The following is a 16,289-nucleotide window of genomic DNA, read 5'->3' as shown; positions in this document are numbered from 1 at the left end:
ATGCTAAATCTGTAACGTTTCAGGTTTACGCCTCCACTACATCAAATGTAAAAAAAGCAAACCTATTTAAAGTAAGCGTTGCACTTTAAATTGTTTTAATTGTGCTTTGGTGTTTTGGACATGGCTTTGATTATAAAAATGATATTGTGCTTTGGTTCTTGTTTTGCTAAAACTCATTTTGTTTGGTTTCTGTTTTGGATTTTTATCAAATTATGAAGAAAGCAAACGCAAAATGTGCAGGAAAATGCAAAAATGGCATATTAAAGCACCAACAGGCTTAACATAAGTATAAAATCATAAAAACCATTAGGAAAGTAAAATAATATAACTGAAAAACTTAAAGTACTTAAAAATGATATGGCAAGGACCACTTAGAGATAGGCACTGGACCTGGTGTTTTGTTTCTTAATATCGTTTGGGCTCTGATTCTAGAAATCTTAAGGGTTATGGTTTTGTATTTGGTTCTGGAACGTAGGGCTTGGGTAGGTTCTGATTTAACATACCTGGTGTGACGGTAGGGGGTAGCCAGCATTCATAATAAAGGTGAAGCCCGGCTAGCTACTCCAAAAACCGTGGTTCCCCCGGCTGCTTATATGCATTCATAAGCCGGGGACAATGTGTATGTGTTGGACCTTTATGTCAAAAAAAGGACAAAACTGGGACTCGAGGACCGGCACCCTAATAGTGGATACTGGGGGGGGGGAAGGGGAAAGGGTTGAAATGTATATAAAATGTTTCTGGACAATATTACCGGTAGTCCTGTAATTTTACCCGTGAAACGTGCCTGTTTTGCAGGTAAGTGTATGCATTATAATAAAGGTAGTTTTCACTATGAAATATTGCCCAGCCAGCAAGTACTTGGTTTTAAAACTTGGCAGCAAGAACAGTTTTTTCCACCCAAGTTTCCGAGCCCAAGTTTTAGAAGTGTAATGTTCTAAAAATGTGTATTCATCTCTATGGAGGCAGCCATGGTAATTCGATTAGCCAGAATGCCTGCATAGAGATAGTGGATGAAAGGGGAGGATGGGAGCGGCGAGGTGTCGGGCCATTTGGTGAGTGGGGAAGGGCAGAGAACCAGGTCCAGGGACAAGGCTTCCCGTGGGGGGAGACTTTGTTCCCTCCAGATACTGTGGAGGGAGGTATGGGGCTGGCAAGCGGAAGCTGTTGCCAAAACGGAGCTCGTAGGCACGGTTCCTGAGCCCCTCCGCATGAGCCTCCGGCTTGTGACTGGCTGATGCATTACAATCCGTACTTTGATTGGCCGCCACTCCCTGCGTCATGTTAAACATAGGACACCGAGGTCTATGTAAGGGGACTGCCCGATCAGAGTACCAGTCAATTCCTAGGCTTGGTGAAGCAAAGGTGGGCTACTCAAAAGTGCTTTGCTCGCAATAGCAAAGCACTCGACATTGCGGTGCCGGAGAAGCCTAGCCAAGCTGAGGACAAGTTCTAGAAATCTGGCCAAGTTCTACAAATGAACGAAGACCCGGCCAGTGGGGAAACCCAGGTAGCTATCCCGTAGATAGTACTGTGGTGTTCCTGGATGTGCAGCGGACAGGGTAAGCCTTCCTGTAATATGGAAAATAGCTGAAGCGCTCAAATGCAGGTATGTCTCAAAATGATAATAAGCCAGACCACTGTACCAGGGTCCCTTTGAACCTATGCCTTATCATGCAAATATTATGCTAATATGTAAGCTTAAATTGTTCTTTGATGTATCTTGTGGATAATACTTCATATTTTATAATGGTTGTATTTCCCTGGTTCCTATGATTTAGGTACACAATCTGTGTTATGCAGTATGTATGTGTAATATGTCTTTAAATTTACTTTTCTTGCACTTTTTTTTAATCATGTCTAGAGGTTTTTATTTTTAACTTTTTTTTGTATATAACTTAGTTGCAACACAGCTAGTTTTTTAATCCACCTTGTTCATGTTTTTCCTTGATAAAATAGTACCCTTTATTAAGCATTAGTTTAGTTTAATATAGCTTTATTTCGTTTAAATATGCTTGTCCAGTTAGCAGCAATGTATTTTGTTCAGCTGGAATGGTCAATAAAGCTTTGTTATTGTGTTCCTATGTTTGCCCACATCCAAAATGGCCACACTGCCTTTGGTACTTCCTTTTGCCCTTAGATCGGCACTGAGTCGCTCTGTTATGACGTCATCAGGTTCTGATTTTTGGCGCGAAATGGCCCACAGGTAAGAGGGTATATAATGGATGTTATCACATTGTGTTTTATCCTTGAAAAAGAACGCTGCGACGTTCGAAATGCATTGGATGGGTCTTTTGCCACATTAAAGTGCCCTTTTAATCATTTTTTTGTCCTGGTTTCTTCCTGCTCTGTTTGTGCTGGTGCGCTTTTTGGTCTCCCTTTTCCCTGTAAGCCTTCCTGTAGCAGGCGCCCTGCACCTAGTTTAGGCTAGTGTCTCCCCCAGTTGGTGTGTATTTCCCGTTTTGTGTTATTTTGTATGCCTGCTGGTTTTACCAGAAGAAACCTAATTTTATTCCACTATCTTTTCCTGCCTAGTGAAATTGATCCCGGAAGGTAAAGGTGTTAAAATGTTAAAAGTACTGGTCTCCCGTGACACCTAGTTTTGCTAATCTCCAATTTAAAAGCAGACACTAACTTGTAGAATAGCATTTAATTGATACTGCATGAAATGAATGGTGTATGTATATATATATATATATATATGTAGCGTGACCCCTGATTCACCCCAAGGAATGGGAGGTTGCGCTTGCAAAGAGTAGTTGCAAAAGCCCGCGAAGGAGAATACATTTGGCGGGAGAGGAGCAGTCCCTTGACCCAGCAGCCCTACGGGGAGGGTCAGGTGAGAGCGGTTAGCCTATGGGTGGAGGAGTTGCCAGAGATATAGGCATTGGTTGCGCGCACGTGGGGCAGAGCTGTTTGGGAGAGACGAGGAGACAGAGATACTGCGTAGGGAGGTTGTACCCCTAGGCGCAGGCCAGGTGCCCCAGGCCCAGCTAGCCCTGAGTCACCTTAGACACCTTAGAGACAAGCTGAGCTAGGGACCGCCTTATTAAGGGTCTTACCCCCGTACTGTTAGTTTGTCCGGGACTATTCTGTCGAGAGGGAGATCTGGGCTCAGACCCCTGTGGAGTTACCAGAGTTCGAGAAGGAGCGCCCCGGACCCTAGCGAGGGAAAGAGCGTTGTCAATACAGAGACCCCTTTTCAAAGATCGTGGCAGTTCCGAGCACCGGAGTGCTCGGCAGGTATTTCCTCAAGTGCACCAACTGTAACTTTCATTCACCCAAGACATAGTGGCTGCGCAGTCACCCATACACACACATAAGGCCTGTTGTGAGCGGGAGGACTGAGTAGCATATTTGGACACGGGGTGGGATCACCCGGTGGTGGGATTGGGGGAAGTTGTTGTTGGCGTCCGCCGAGGCGCAAGTTATTGTTGGCATCCGCCGAGGCGCAAGTGATGTTGACGTCCGCCGTGGCGTGTTATATAATGTGTACCTGCATACCGGAATGTCATGGCATGTAATGTATCGTGAGTTTGATCTACCAGTAAAAGAGATTGGTTTTAGAACTTGGTTGTGTAAGGGTAATTCTTGTACAGGCAGTCCTCGTTTTACAACGCTTCGCTTTACAACGAATGGCTTATCCAACGCTATGCAATGCATACCTATATTCATTTTTACAACGCCAAAATGGCTTATCCAACGCTCTTATGACGCTTTGCAACGTTGTGTATGTGTGCAAATATATACACATTCACATAAACAACGTTGCAAAGCATCGTAAGAGCGTATATATATAATATTATACTATATAATATTATATTATACTATATAATATATTATTTATTATGTTATATTATATATATAATACAGTATACAGTATATACACTATATAATTTATTTGTGTGCTGCATATCTTATTGCCTGCGTAAAATATTTGGTGTATTTTAGTGTTAAAAATGCCTTCAGGAACGGAACCTTTCATTTAAACAGTTTTCCTATGGGAAAACGTGTTTCGCTTTACAACGTTTCGCTTTACAACGCCATTTTGAGTAACGCATTGTGTCGGATAACCGAGGACTGCCTGTATATACGTCCTGCGAAGACTAACTCCCCCTTTGGCGGGATCTGTCGCAGGTGGAGGCGCTGCACCTGACATATATATTGTACGCACCCCAGGCTCTCCGTGGCAGAGGCTTAGGCCCTGTGAGCCAGCAGGTAACACAGCACATAGTAACAGCTTGCTAGTGATTGGAAGCAGGGTTACATATATATATAAAAAAGATAAGAAAAAAGCGCCCGATCTTCGTGTGATAACGTTTAAAAATGTAATAAAGCACATGTGAAGACGATTCAAAACTTACAAGAGTACAATAAAAAGCAGCATTGTATGAGTTATACTCATGCGCAGGAGTAGCGTCGAGGTGCCGCTGCGTCTCCGCTCTTCCGCTGGGAATACTTCTGATGTCGTCACTCCTCATCAGTGGTGTAACAGGTTCCAAGTTCCTCCGACAACAACAATCCTGTGGTGCAGGTTCCCACTAATGAAAGAGTCCCAGTATACCGGAGCAATGTTTGGCTTGCTCAAACCTCCAGCTGAAGTATCCAATTGTACCCCACGAGGTCTGAACATTTGGACTGATAGCTGACAGCATACTTCATCCTTTTGCTGTGGAGGAGACTCCGTGCTGAATCGTGTGGTCATATACTCAATGCTTATTGTTCATTTTCGTTTTGTGAGTGAGCCTGTTTCCCTCTCTTCTATTTTTGTATTAAATTTTACGTTCTGGGCTGTGCGCTTTCTCTTTTGTGTTTATATATATATATATATATATATATATATATATATATATATATATATATATATATATATATATATAAGCCTATAGGGAACCATGTTAAAAATGGTTATTGAGGCAAAAAGTGACACTGTGTGCTCATTTGCATGTCATTTCCCAGAATCCCTTGCTGCAGTGTAAGTGCTGTATGCTGGGTGGTAATGGGGAAAGGCGGGGTTGCAGACCTGCCTAAGACATGCAGATGAGCATACAGTTATATTTGCATATTTGCTTTCCTGTGGAGGGTTTTTGTCACTTTTTTTACTCACCATAACTTAACTCAGTATTATGGTTTAGCCTATCCCATAGCCTCTCTTGCATTCCCAGTAAAATCAACCCCACACTGATGAGACCCATCAAGGTCGAAACAGCTGTCTGTGGGTGGTTTTCTGGGTATGCACCTTAACCCTGGCTGTGCTCAAAGCTGTGACCATGCAGCAAGCTTAAGCCTATAGGGAACCATGTTAAAAATGGTTATTGAGGCAAAAAGTGACACTGTGTGCTCATTTGCATGTCATTTCCCAGAATCCCTTGCTGCAGTGTAAGTGCTGTATGCTGGGTGATAATGGGGAAAGGCGGGGTTGCAGACCTGCCTAAGACATGCAGATGAGCATACAGTTATATTTGCATATATATATATATATATGTAACCCTGCTTCCCCCCCTCCCCCAGACTCTACGGTGGTGTCTAGGGTGCATGAGGGCAGATTACATGCGGTGTGGTGCGTACCTGTGAGGAACAGGAGGGCCTGAGCTTCCCGCGATGTTGTGGGGGAGCCAGGACCGGGCTTCTGGGGTGGTAGCCTCCATGATCTCTTAGTGGTGCAGCGCCTCCATCTTCTATACTCCCAGGAATATGGGACAGGACCGGTATAGAAGAACCCCTTGGGTCCCAGGGTAGTACTTTCCAAGTCACACACAGTCTTTACGGATGAAGAATAGTCTCTTTATTTGACAAAGCAACATTATTCCAACGATAAGGGCGTCCAACAGCCGCAACACAATAGCCAGGACGGGTTATACACCGCTCGCCTTCGCCCAGATAATTCCTCCTCTCCTTCCCTCCAAGTCACTCTTCCGGCAGGATGGTCTGAGCTAGGGCTTCAATACCCCGTGGCCCACCCCCGAGGTTAGCCTCGCGGTGGGTCTTGGATTCTTCCCATCACCCCTGGCAGTGGGGTGAGGGCATTGGTCCACCAAGTCTATAACTCTATCAGCTCTACTAAAGGACGCCGATTCTTTCTGCTCTGCTTTCTCCTGCACTCTGCGCAGGGGAACTTGTAGGCCCCTCCAAATCCTCAGACCGATCCGCAGGATTTCTAGACTCATGGCCTGTTAGCGGCACTGCTAACCGGCAACTCCAGACTCTGACTACTCTCGAATGAAGAACTCACTACTCACCGGAGTTGGCTGCTAAATATAGAGCTAGCCCCGCCCTTCGTGATGTCAACAGGACCTCCCATCGTGCTCACGCCTGCAGCAGAGTCCCGGCCTGCGTCTATCATTCAGGATAGGGCTATTAAGGGGGAAAACCCAGGATGATTACTGGTGCCTGATCTTAACAGGACTTACCACAGCAGAAGGAAGATAGGTATAGCCTGTGCTGTTTACAGGGGGCTACATATATATAAATAAAGACATGGTTTTTATATCTATATCTCTACATTACAATTGGAAAATAATTAAACATCTATTGCTATTTCTTGCAATCCTAAAATACTGCTAGTCACTGGCACAAAAAGGAGAAGTCATGTAATGCAGGAGAAGCCCATCAGATACAATGTGCCTTTCAAAGATGAGCACTTTTAGATAAGTTCATGGTCCAGTGATGACGCAAGAGTAACCCCTACTGATCTGAATGTATCTGTTAATGGAACAGATGAATAGTGGAGGTATATTTGATAGTCAACAGCAACATCTACAGAAGTTTAGGTGCCTGCTACCTATGCAAGAAATATTGCCTACATCGCATAATACACATCACCCTGATTGGCTGGGACTGTTCTTAGAGTGTGGATGTGGAGTGATAGGGAAAATATAATTGCAATAGCTTTCAGTCTGTTAAATAGGTACACATGCATGCATGAGGGCTGGTGTGAGCGCGCACACTGCAGCATATATTCTTTGACGCCTTATTAGCTACAGTAAATTAATCATCGCTATTATACTATCTTATCGAGTATTTTGTGCAGTTATTTCACTGCACATCTTGAAAGGGACAGTAACGATATGCAATGACTATTGGTGTTGAAATGAAGCAAAACCATCTAGTCATACATTCAATTTTTTGTAATTTTGAGGATTCTTTCATTCTTTCATAACTTAAGACATTGGTTCTCAAAGTTGTCCATGTTGATAATTGTTTATATGACCACCATATTTCCGCTTAGCTGTTTATCAATATATTTATGAACATGTATAACATTTATTACAAACACAAAAACAGTTTTCAGTATTAAACGAGAATGTATAGAATGCAGGAGTACTTGACATGCATTTCTAAAGGCTTTGGGGACCACTGGTGTTCTAGTTGCCACCCGTTTCAGAACCACTGATTTCAAATACATTTTATAGTTTAGCAAATTTAGCCTATAAATAAAGCCGAACTATGAAAATATAATTATCTGAATATATTGTACAAACTGACTTTATTTCAAAATGCATATCTCCGAGGAAAGAAGGAAGAAATAGTTCATAATAGTTGAGTTAAAAGTGGTAATCTTGCAAAAAGGTTTTACAAAGACAGAATGACTAGTCGCTCACCTAGTAGTATAAGGAGATAAAAACCTCGGTGCTTAGGGAATATAGTACAAATAAACACTTGGACAAGTGACTAGAAGAGGTCACTAAAAGCCCTAATAACAGCACTCAAAGTCACCATACAGTAGAGGCAACGTTTATTCTAACATTTGCCGTAAACTAGCCGGGTTACATTCTGGGTATGTGCTGGGTATGTGCTGGGTATGTTCTGGGCTAGTTTGAGGCACGTTTAAGGCATTTCTGCATTGACTAACGACCCATAGGATTAACACAGCAGGGATCCCTGGCAGTCCAATTCAGTTTGAATGGGACTGCCAGGGACCCCCGCTGTTAATCTGATAGGCCATTAATCAATGCAGAAATGCTGGGGCTAGTTTAAGGAAAGTTTAAGGCATGTATTCAGAATGTACCTGGGTGTTTCCTGGGTTTTTTGGGGAATTGCAACTGGTTTTTGTTAGAATAAGAGTTGCCTCTACTGTACATAGGTAAGTATATGGTGGAGATATAATATAAGTGTATTCACTAGGACCAAAAAATGGAGGTATATAAACCTCCAGCCACAAGACTACAAACAGCAATTAAAACCAAAAATAATAAAGTTTTAAAACTTTATTGTTTTTGGTTTTAATTGCTGTTTGTAGTCTTGTGGCTGGAGGTTTATATACCTCCATTTTTTGGTCCTAGTGAAAAAGGTTTTACATCAATATTGCTTCAAAATAGACAAAGCAAAGCAAAATGAAAAGCAAATGCTTTATGTACAAAATGTGTTTGTATTGATTAAGATAAATGAACATTGATGCAGTCAACTGACTTAATGTTAAAACAGATCAAGAAGTCATAACACTATGAAATAAATAACCTTTTTGACGTTTTTAAAGCTTATCCCCCTTTAGTGAATATGGGACTTACTTTGCTTTTTTTGTTTCACTAACACAGCCCGCCTTCCACTTTTTTGAGTTACATGTTTACTTGTTTTGTTCTGCTTTATGTGTGTAGCAGGGTCATCCCTGACTACTATTCTGCCCAATGGGCTGGCAGTAAACCCTGATACTATCAGGTTGCCAGTAGTTGGTATGGGGTTTTCCCCCCTCACCATTGGTACTGCACTTGAGTGATAGCAGAGGGTGGTACATCCTGTTGTTGCTGGGACAACGGGGTGCCCGCCTTCTGGCTGTACTTAAGGGCAGGACCGGCCTAATGTGAGTTGTTGTTCCTTCCCTCTGAGGAAGGCAGGTCACACAATTGGAAGCCTGAGATTGGGGCCTTCCCATGTGCTCTTCCCAATGGGGGAGAGTGAGTGTGGACCATACCTCTGCCTCTGCTAGGGAGGTGGGGAAGAGCTAGGACGGCTGCGGATGCCCTTGGCCTGTAGTGGCGGTCCAGGGACCATCATCCAGTGAATACTGACAGACTGTATCCGGCAGAAGACTGCTGTGTACTGATGCAGCGGCCGTTATTCGAACACATCTCGGCGCCGATTTTGAGTTCTCTGCTGTTCCCCACGCAGCATGAATGCGGCCAATTGCACCAGGCACCCGCGCTTATCGCGGATGTTGTGTTTGAATTTCATGGATTCTATTTGTTCGTTTGCAATAAAATGGATGAATTGTAATGTGTACAGTACTGTGCTACTGTGCTACTGTGTCAATTTCATGTTTTTAAAAGCCAGAACACTAAAATTCGTTTTTCTGCTCTCGCCGCGCTCGCATCTTAGTGCGGGAAGGCTGGAATTCATCCCGCGGTTTCAAATCGGGATTCCGATGTACATGACGCGTGAAGTGTTCGAATAACGGCCGCTGCATCAGTAACTGTTACTGCAGAGTGTAGAAATAAACCCGTTCCTGTTTTGCAATATACCTCCTGCCTGGTGCGTGACCTTACTGGGGGGGAGAGGTAATACGTTCTACCGTGGGAGATCACCTTCAGTTCCTGGAGTCCACGGCAGATGGAGGCGCTGCAATGCTAAGAAGATATGTGGGGTATGAACCCCAGAAGCCTATTCCTGTGTCCCCACTACCATCGGCGGGTGACTCAGCCCTCCTGTTGCCAGCACGTATATGTACAACACACCCTGTAATGGCCCCTATCTGCGATTGGGTGGGGGAAACACACTTACATGAGCATTTTTTGACATCTGTGAAGTGAACTAACATACGGTAACTACTGTAATTCATGTTAAAGTGTATTTACCTTAGACTGGAAGAATGAGCCCTTCAGGTTTAACATACAAGCTGGGAGGTACCTTCTTCCAAACAGATTTGCCAGTACAAGCACTAGGTTTTCCATATCATATTTAGAAAAAGGTTTTGAACCTAAAAAAATTATCCAAAACTAGTTACACAAAAGAAATTTCGTTCAAATAAAAAGCAATATTAGTGATTTTTTAAAAAACATACTGTAGCAAATAAACATAAAATGAATATGCATAATGTGGGAGAAATATATTTAAAGGAAAAAGGTAACCTTGAATCTAAAGAGCTTGACTAAAAAGCATGTACTGTATGGTAATATAGTGTATGAATAATTAAAACAATACATAAAAGGGGTTAAACCTGTTCAACTCCTAAACATGTATTCTCCTCTAACTGTGGAGCCCTAAGTATTTTATGACCCCAATAAGATTTGCCATTTATGCAATATAATTGTGTTTGTAACGTTATTATTCTTTCATGTTTGTTGTACTTTCTATGCTCCTTATTTCAAAGAAGGCCTGGAAGTTAGCCTGCCTTAGTAGGACATGTGCCCAAATGTAAGGCTTTGGTCCCGCTGCGTCCGGCGGTGTGCGCGGCCATGTGCGTGTTCCTCACCAGCAGGGGTATCCTTCTTGAGCCGGTCCCAGTCCCCCCTCGCTGCATGGCTCACAACGCAGTGTGACGCGTCAGCCACCAGGGGATGCAAGAAAATTGTGAACCCGAGCGGTGACGCGTCACGTGGTGCGCTGATGAGCCTATCAGTGGCGGGGGCGAGATCTGTCAGACAGCTTCCTACACAAGGTAGGGTGTGTGTGTGTGTATCAGCGTGTGTGAGTAGGGCATTTGTGGGGGAAGGGGGAGGGAGCGGGAGCTGCTTACCTTCCAGCAGCCCGCAGCAGCTCCCTCCTACAGCCCGGGAGACCAAGCCCGTGGAGGGAGGGGGGGAGTAGCGGGTCTCTCTGCTCAAACCACGCCCCCCTCCGCTCAAACCATGGCCGCCGCTCCCGCTCCCTACAGACCGCAGATAGCGGTCTGTGCCTCTCAGCGCGCTGCCTGTATGCAGTGCGGGCGCGCTGACTGAGGGAGCGGGGCCGTAGCCTAAGAGTGCTATTTTATCATGCACTTACTATACGGATAGTTTGCAATCACACGTTTACTATCAGAATATACTGGACAAATACATGCATAGTATGACAAACAAGATTGGTAAAACAGAATGTTAAGCAATTACATAATAATTGTGAAGTACTATAACACAATGCAAACAACTTACATTTTGCCTGACACAATTTGTGAAATAGGCCTGTTTTTAGAAAGCTGACAAAGACAAAATTTGATGGTTCATGGTAATGTAAGTGGGTTACCAGTCCAGTAAAGCCCATTGGGTTGCACTCTTGATCCAAATATCCCTGTGAAGAGAATTACAGTGATTGGCAATCAAGAGCAAGAAAGATGTAATTTGCTTCAGTTTTTGCCCTTTTCATTTGTAATTCATTGAAATTTCTAGTACATACTGTAAAACATTCACTTCTATTTTATCCGTAGTCTTGTTGAGGTGGCATAATGTTGTAGTAAACATATTTAGTCTTCTCATGTGAGTACATTTTCCCATACATTTATTTTAAATACAAAGTTATGTGGAACAGTCAATGAATGACTCCAAAAAACTGATTTGTTATTCATTCACACAGCATTGGCCACCATGAGCTACACAACATTGTGGTGGAGACCAATTTCCATCTTTTTGTGACCCATACTTTTGCAGAAGTAGCTAGTTCCTTTAGCGTAAGAGGGGTGCTGTACCCCAAATATCAATAATTAAGATTGTAAGTTCCACAAGTGGTTTCATGAACAAAGTACTACATGTGGAGCTTAATGCAAACATATCAAGAGGGTAATTCTATATTGTCCAAAGCGGCCGTTTTCAGAGGCAATAGCCCCATTAAAGGGCCACTTCATACAATATAGAAAAGGGCCCAAAGTCTGTCAAATACTGTAAATGGTAAAGGTGTTATGCTAAAAGATAATCCTATAAGTCAATAGTACATTATGTAATTATTAAACTGAAAAATGCCAGTGGAAAATAGAGTTTGCTTAAAATTTGTTCTTCTATTCCTCGAGGAGGCTCCAGTTGCCATCTTTACCCTGCAGACCAGAACAACTGGGGATTTTTCTTTTTAAACTTAATGTTACTTAACGGACACCCTTTGAACTTTGGATACGTACCTGTGTTTTGTGTATCTACCCTCAGTATATGTATTTAAACAGGTCTGCTCAATTCATCTCTTTATTGAACAGTTTCAATATAGGATTTCTCCAGCTGTGTTACATTATGTTTTTTCTATTACGATAGTGTATAGATGGTTATTCTTTTTGTAACAACATAACATATGCCTGTGCACTTGGATTATAGTATACTGCCCTTTTGTAACTATCTGTATTCTCCAGGGGGGTTTCCCCTGTCTCTTTTCAGCTGTGCTTATGGATCTACCTCACAGAAGGTATTTACTTTATACATTCATGTATCAACTATATATCCATTTTTGCTACATATGTGTAGCACTTGTACCCCGGAGTACTACAACTACGCGTGCTGCTGTCACCTGTGTGGTTAATAGGAGGCCTGGGGTATACTTATACACGGTGCAGCGCCTCCACCGATGAGGGATCCCAGCGTGGTGGGAGTGTTCCCTCACCGGAACCAACATACACAGTAAATACACACAGTTGGATAAGAACAGTATTTACTAAGCATATGAATATAACTTCTTACATAGGTCTCATTGCATCATTCCACCTGTCAATCGTGGCATCACCCCACATGTCAATCAGTGCATCACCCTTTGTCCTTTCAGTAGCAATGTGCTTGGGAACTTAACCCCTGCGTGTCCACAAACAATAGTGTAAGTGTGAGGGATAGTGCTTCCCTGTGTTGGGGCCCGGTGGTGCACTTATAATACCTCCCTGGTCATCGTCCTGACCAGGATAATCAGCAACAATCAGCGGCTCCGCAATGTGGTCCTGCTGCGTGGTGCGCTGCTCTTTGCGTGGATGATTCCGCCGTCTGACTCCTCTGGAGAGGGACCACCAGCCAGATGATCCTTTGGGAGCAGTCTCTACTATGGAGTCCAACTCTGCTCTCTGCTATCAAGCTGCACTGTCTTTCAGGCCATGTCCTGCAGCATATTGCTCTCTCTCTCTATTGCTTTAATGGAAAGTGTCCCTATCTTAAGGCCTTTCCCTATATCATACACAGAGATTCTCTACCATGTCTCAGGGGACTAACTGGGGGGTTACCTCTGGCCTTTCTGAATATTTAACAATGCAGCAATTCTTTGATTAGCTTGCTCTCGAAATCTCTCCCTTGATCGGAGTCCATCCGATTTGGCAGACCATAGTGCACAAAATACTTTTCCCACAGCATTTTGGCCACTATGGTAGCTTTCTGGTCTTTGGTCGGGAATGCTTGCGCATAGCGGGTATAGTGATCTGCCACTACTAGCACATTGGCTATGCCTTTTGAGTTGGGCTCTATACATAAGAAGTCCATGCAGACTAAGTCCATTGGGCCAGAGCTTTTGAGATGGCCCATTGGGGAAGCGCGGGTGGGCAGCATCTTTCTCTGAATACACCGTACGCACTTCTTGCAATGTTGTTCTACGGACTCCCGCATTTTAGGCCAAAAGAATCGATCTCTTACTAATCCAAGAGTCTTATCTATTCCCAGGATCGTAAGACAAGTCTTTGTAGATGCCGGGGCAGAAACAATTGTCGCCGGTCAGGATAATTATGGTAGGGAATGACCCGATAAAGGAGGCCACGATCGATTTCAAATTTGTCCCATTCTCTCATGAGGAATGAAGATGTCCTTGGGGACCGGTTCCATCTCTTAGAGGTGTCATTTGTGTGGAGAGCCTCACGGACCGCGTTAGCCACGGGATCACTTATCTGTGCTAGTACCATTTCTTTCCAAGTGAAGATCACATTTTCAGTAAGACCCATGTCATCAGGGTGGCAGTATGCGGCAGAGGGGGCGTGAGGTCGGCATCATAACAAATCAACTACTCACAACTCTGAAAACACCACCTTATCTTCCACAACCGCTGTGGTAGAGCACATCGCCTTCAGTCCTGGTCCAGGAATCTCTTCCCAGGGCCCGTCATCAGACATAGTGCTCAGCCCTGGTCTTCTAGATAGTGCGTCCGCTCCTATGTTCAGAGGCCGGGGTTTGTATTTTAAAGTGAACTGATAGTTGAATAAGGCAGCCAACCACCTGTGATCAGTGGCATCCAGTTTGGCAGTTGTTAGGTCAAGGGGTTGTTAGGTCAAGGGGTTGTTGTCCATTCTCACTTCAAAGGAGACCCCATACAGGTAATCGTACTACTGCCCACTTGAGGTCGAGAAATTCCAATTTATGAACCGGATATTTCTTCTCACTAAGAGTTAAGCTTCGGCTCACATATGCCACGAGACGCAGACCAGCAGGGTACTTCTGATGTAACACTGCTCCCAGCCCATTGAAACTAGCATCCACATGCAAGACATAGGGTTTCTCCGGGTCTGCATAGGCCAGTACAGGAGCTTCCGTCAGGCTTTTCTTCATTCCAATTAATGCCTTTTCACAGTCGGGGGTCCATTGATCTCCAAAGGAGACATAACTTTCTGCGTCTTGGAGACATAGCTTTCTGCCGAGGCTCCTCTGGGTAAATCTTGAGTAGATTATTGAGAGCCTTGGCCTTGCTAGAGTTTCCTTCGATGAATCTTCGGTAATAGCCACATAACCCTAAGAAAGATCGTAACTCCATCACATTGTCGGGTCTTGGCCTGTTAACCACGGCTTCTACCTTGGCAGGATCAGTGGCCACTCCTTCGGCAGAAACTATGTAGCCCACATAGGAAACGGAGGTTTGGCAAAACCGACACTTATCTATGGATAGCTTCAGGCCTTCCTTGCCCAATCTATCCAACACCTTCAGGAGACGGGCCTCATGTTCTTCAAGAGTCTTCCCAAACACGATTATGTCATCCAGATAGACCAGACGCTCGCGCGGGTTCATGTCCCCAATCGTCTTCTCCATCAGCCTCTGGAACATCACAGGAGCACCACAAATACCTTGAGGCATGCGGGTGAACTGGTAAAACCCAAGAGGGCAGATGAAGGCCGTTTTTTCTTGGTCTGACGGGCTCATAGGGACTTGAAAATAGCCTGAGCGCAGATCCAATACGCTGAACCACTGGCTTCCCGACAGCGCATTGAGGATCTCTTCCATCCGGGGTAATGTGTATTGATCAGGGATGGTACGTTGATTCAGAGTACGATAATCAACACACAAGCGGACAGACCCGTTCTTCTTTCTCACTATCACTATTGGAGAGGCGCAGGAACTTTGTGACTCAGTCACTATGCCGGCCGTTTCGATCTCGTTGATGAAACTCCTTACCTCATCCACATCCCTGGGTGCAATTCGGCTTGATCACTCTCGGAATGGAGTGGCATCGTTCAATCGAATCGTGTGTTGAGTGTTACAGCTACAGCCCACATCCAACTCATTAGTAGAGAACACTTCTCACCATTCTTCCAGCTGCGCACTTAGCCGCTTCTTCCACTATTCATATATGGTCGAATCTCCAAAATCAAACGGTAACCCCTCGGGCTCTTCCTGTGCGGTAGCAGCTTTGACATGCACTACTGTCTCCACAGTTGTAACTGGGTATATCCTGCCCAGTCTCTGTCCGAATTCAAACAGTACCGGATGTAGAGAGAATGCCCGATAGATAATGGTCACCTGCGACCCAGTGTCCATCAAAGCTGAGGCATAGACGCCTTCCAAGATGACTCTTATTATAGCAGTGGATCCTACCCTGCTATAGGCATCAGGTGGGAGGGCCTCTTCCGCGGGGGTCTCTGATTCTCCTTTATCTGCCTTAGGTAGTGCCAGGAAATAAGTGAGTGATGGCTGTACTTGTTCGGTGAAGGACTTGGGCCCTGTAGGAGGTTTTCGGGGGTGTGGGCAGGTCCTTGCGGCATGACCTGGTTCACCACAGTTGAAGCAGCGAAAATCTGTGTGAGATCTTGAACTGCCAGGGTACCTGGGAGTGGACCGAGGCACTTCAGAGGTGGAGATACCCTTTTCACTTTTTATCCCTTTACTTTTTGGCAATGGTACCTCCTTGGTCTCTTCTTTGCGAGATTCCTTGATCTTTTTGGGAGCATGGAAGTGCAGCTGTACCTTGTGTCTTCAGATGTACCGCATTAAATCCATGTAGGTGGGTGGTACTGCAGTGATCGGGGCGGCCCGCATCACTAGGCTATGGGGTGGTTCGGCAATGACCCCTTCAGTAGTTGTGTGAACCTATAACGGTCCACGTCCATGGTTGATATGAAGTTTTTGGATAGGAGGTTCCCCAGGGGCAGCTGGATCCGGCAGCCGAAAGCAGATAAATCTTCAACTTCCTTTTGACGGAGGGCCTTGAACTGCGTCATTAGCTCGTCTTCATCATC

General features: G+C 44.4%; 1 protein-coding gene across 1 annotated transcript in view; it reads right to left on the bottom strand.

Moving 5' to 3' along the window:
• The window catches only part of LOC142501681 (putative ATP-dependent RNA helicase DDX60), a 203,205-nt gene that overhangs the window by 17,120 nt on the left and 169,796 nt on the right, over positions 1–16,289 (bottom strand). The window contains 2 exon segments of the mRNA XM_075611875.1: positions 9,786–9,907; positions 11,061–11,196. Of these exon segments, the coding sequence (XP_075467990.1) occupies positions 9,786–9,907; positions 11,061–11,196 (258 nt within the window).

Source organism: Ascaphus truei, chromosome 1, assembly GCF_040206685.1.
Source record: "Ascaphus truei isolate aAscTru1 chromosome 1, aAscTru1.hap1, whole genome shotgun sequence".
Lineage (NCBI taxonomy): Eukaryota > Metazoa > Chordata > Amphibia > Anura > Ascaphidae > Ascaphus > Ascaphus truei.
The sequence above is the reverse complement of the archived record's forward strand: the minus strand, read 5'-3'. Positions and strand labels throughout refer to the sequence as shown.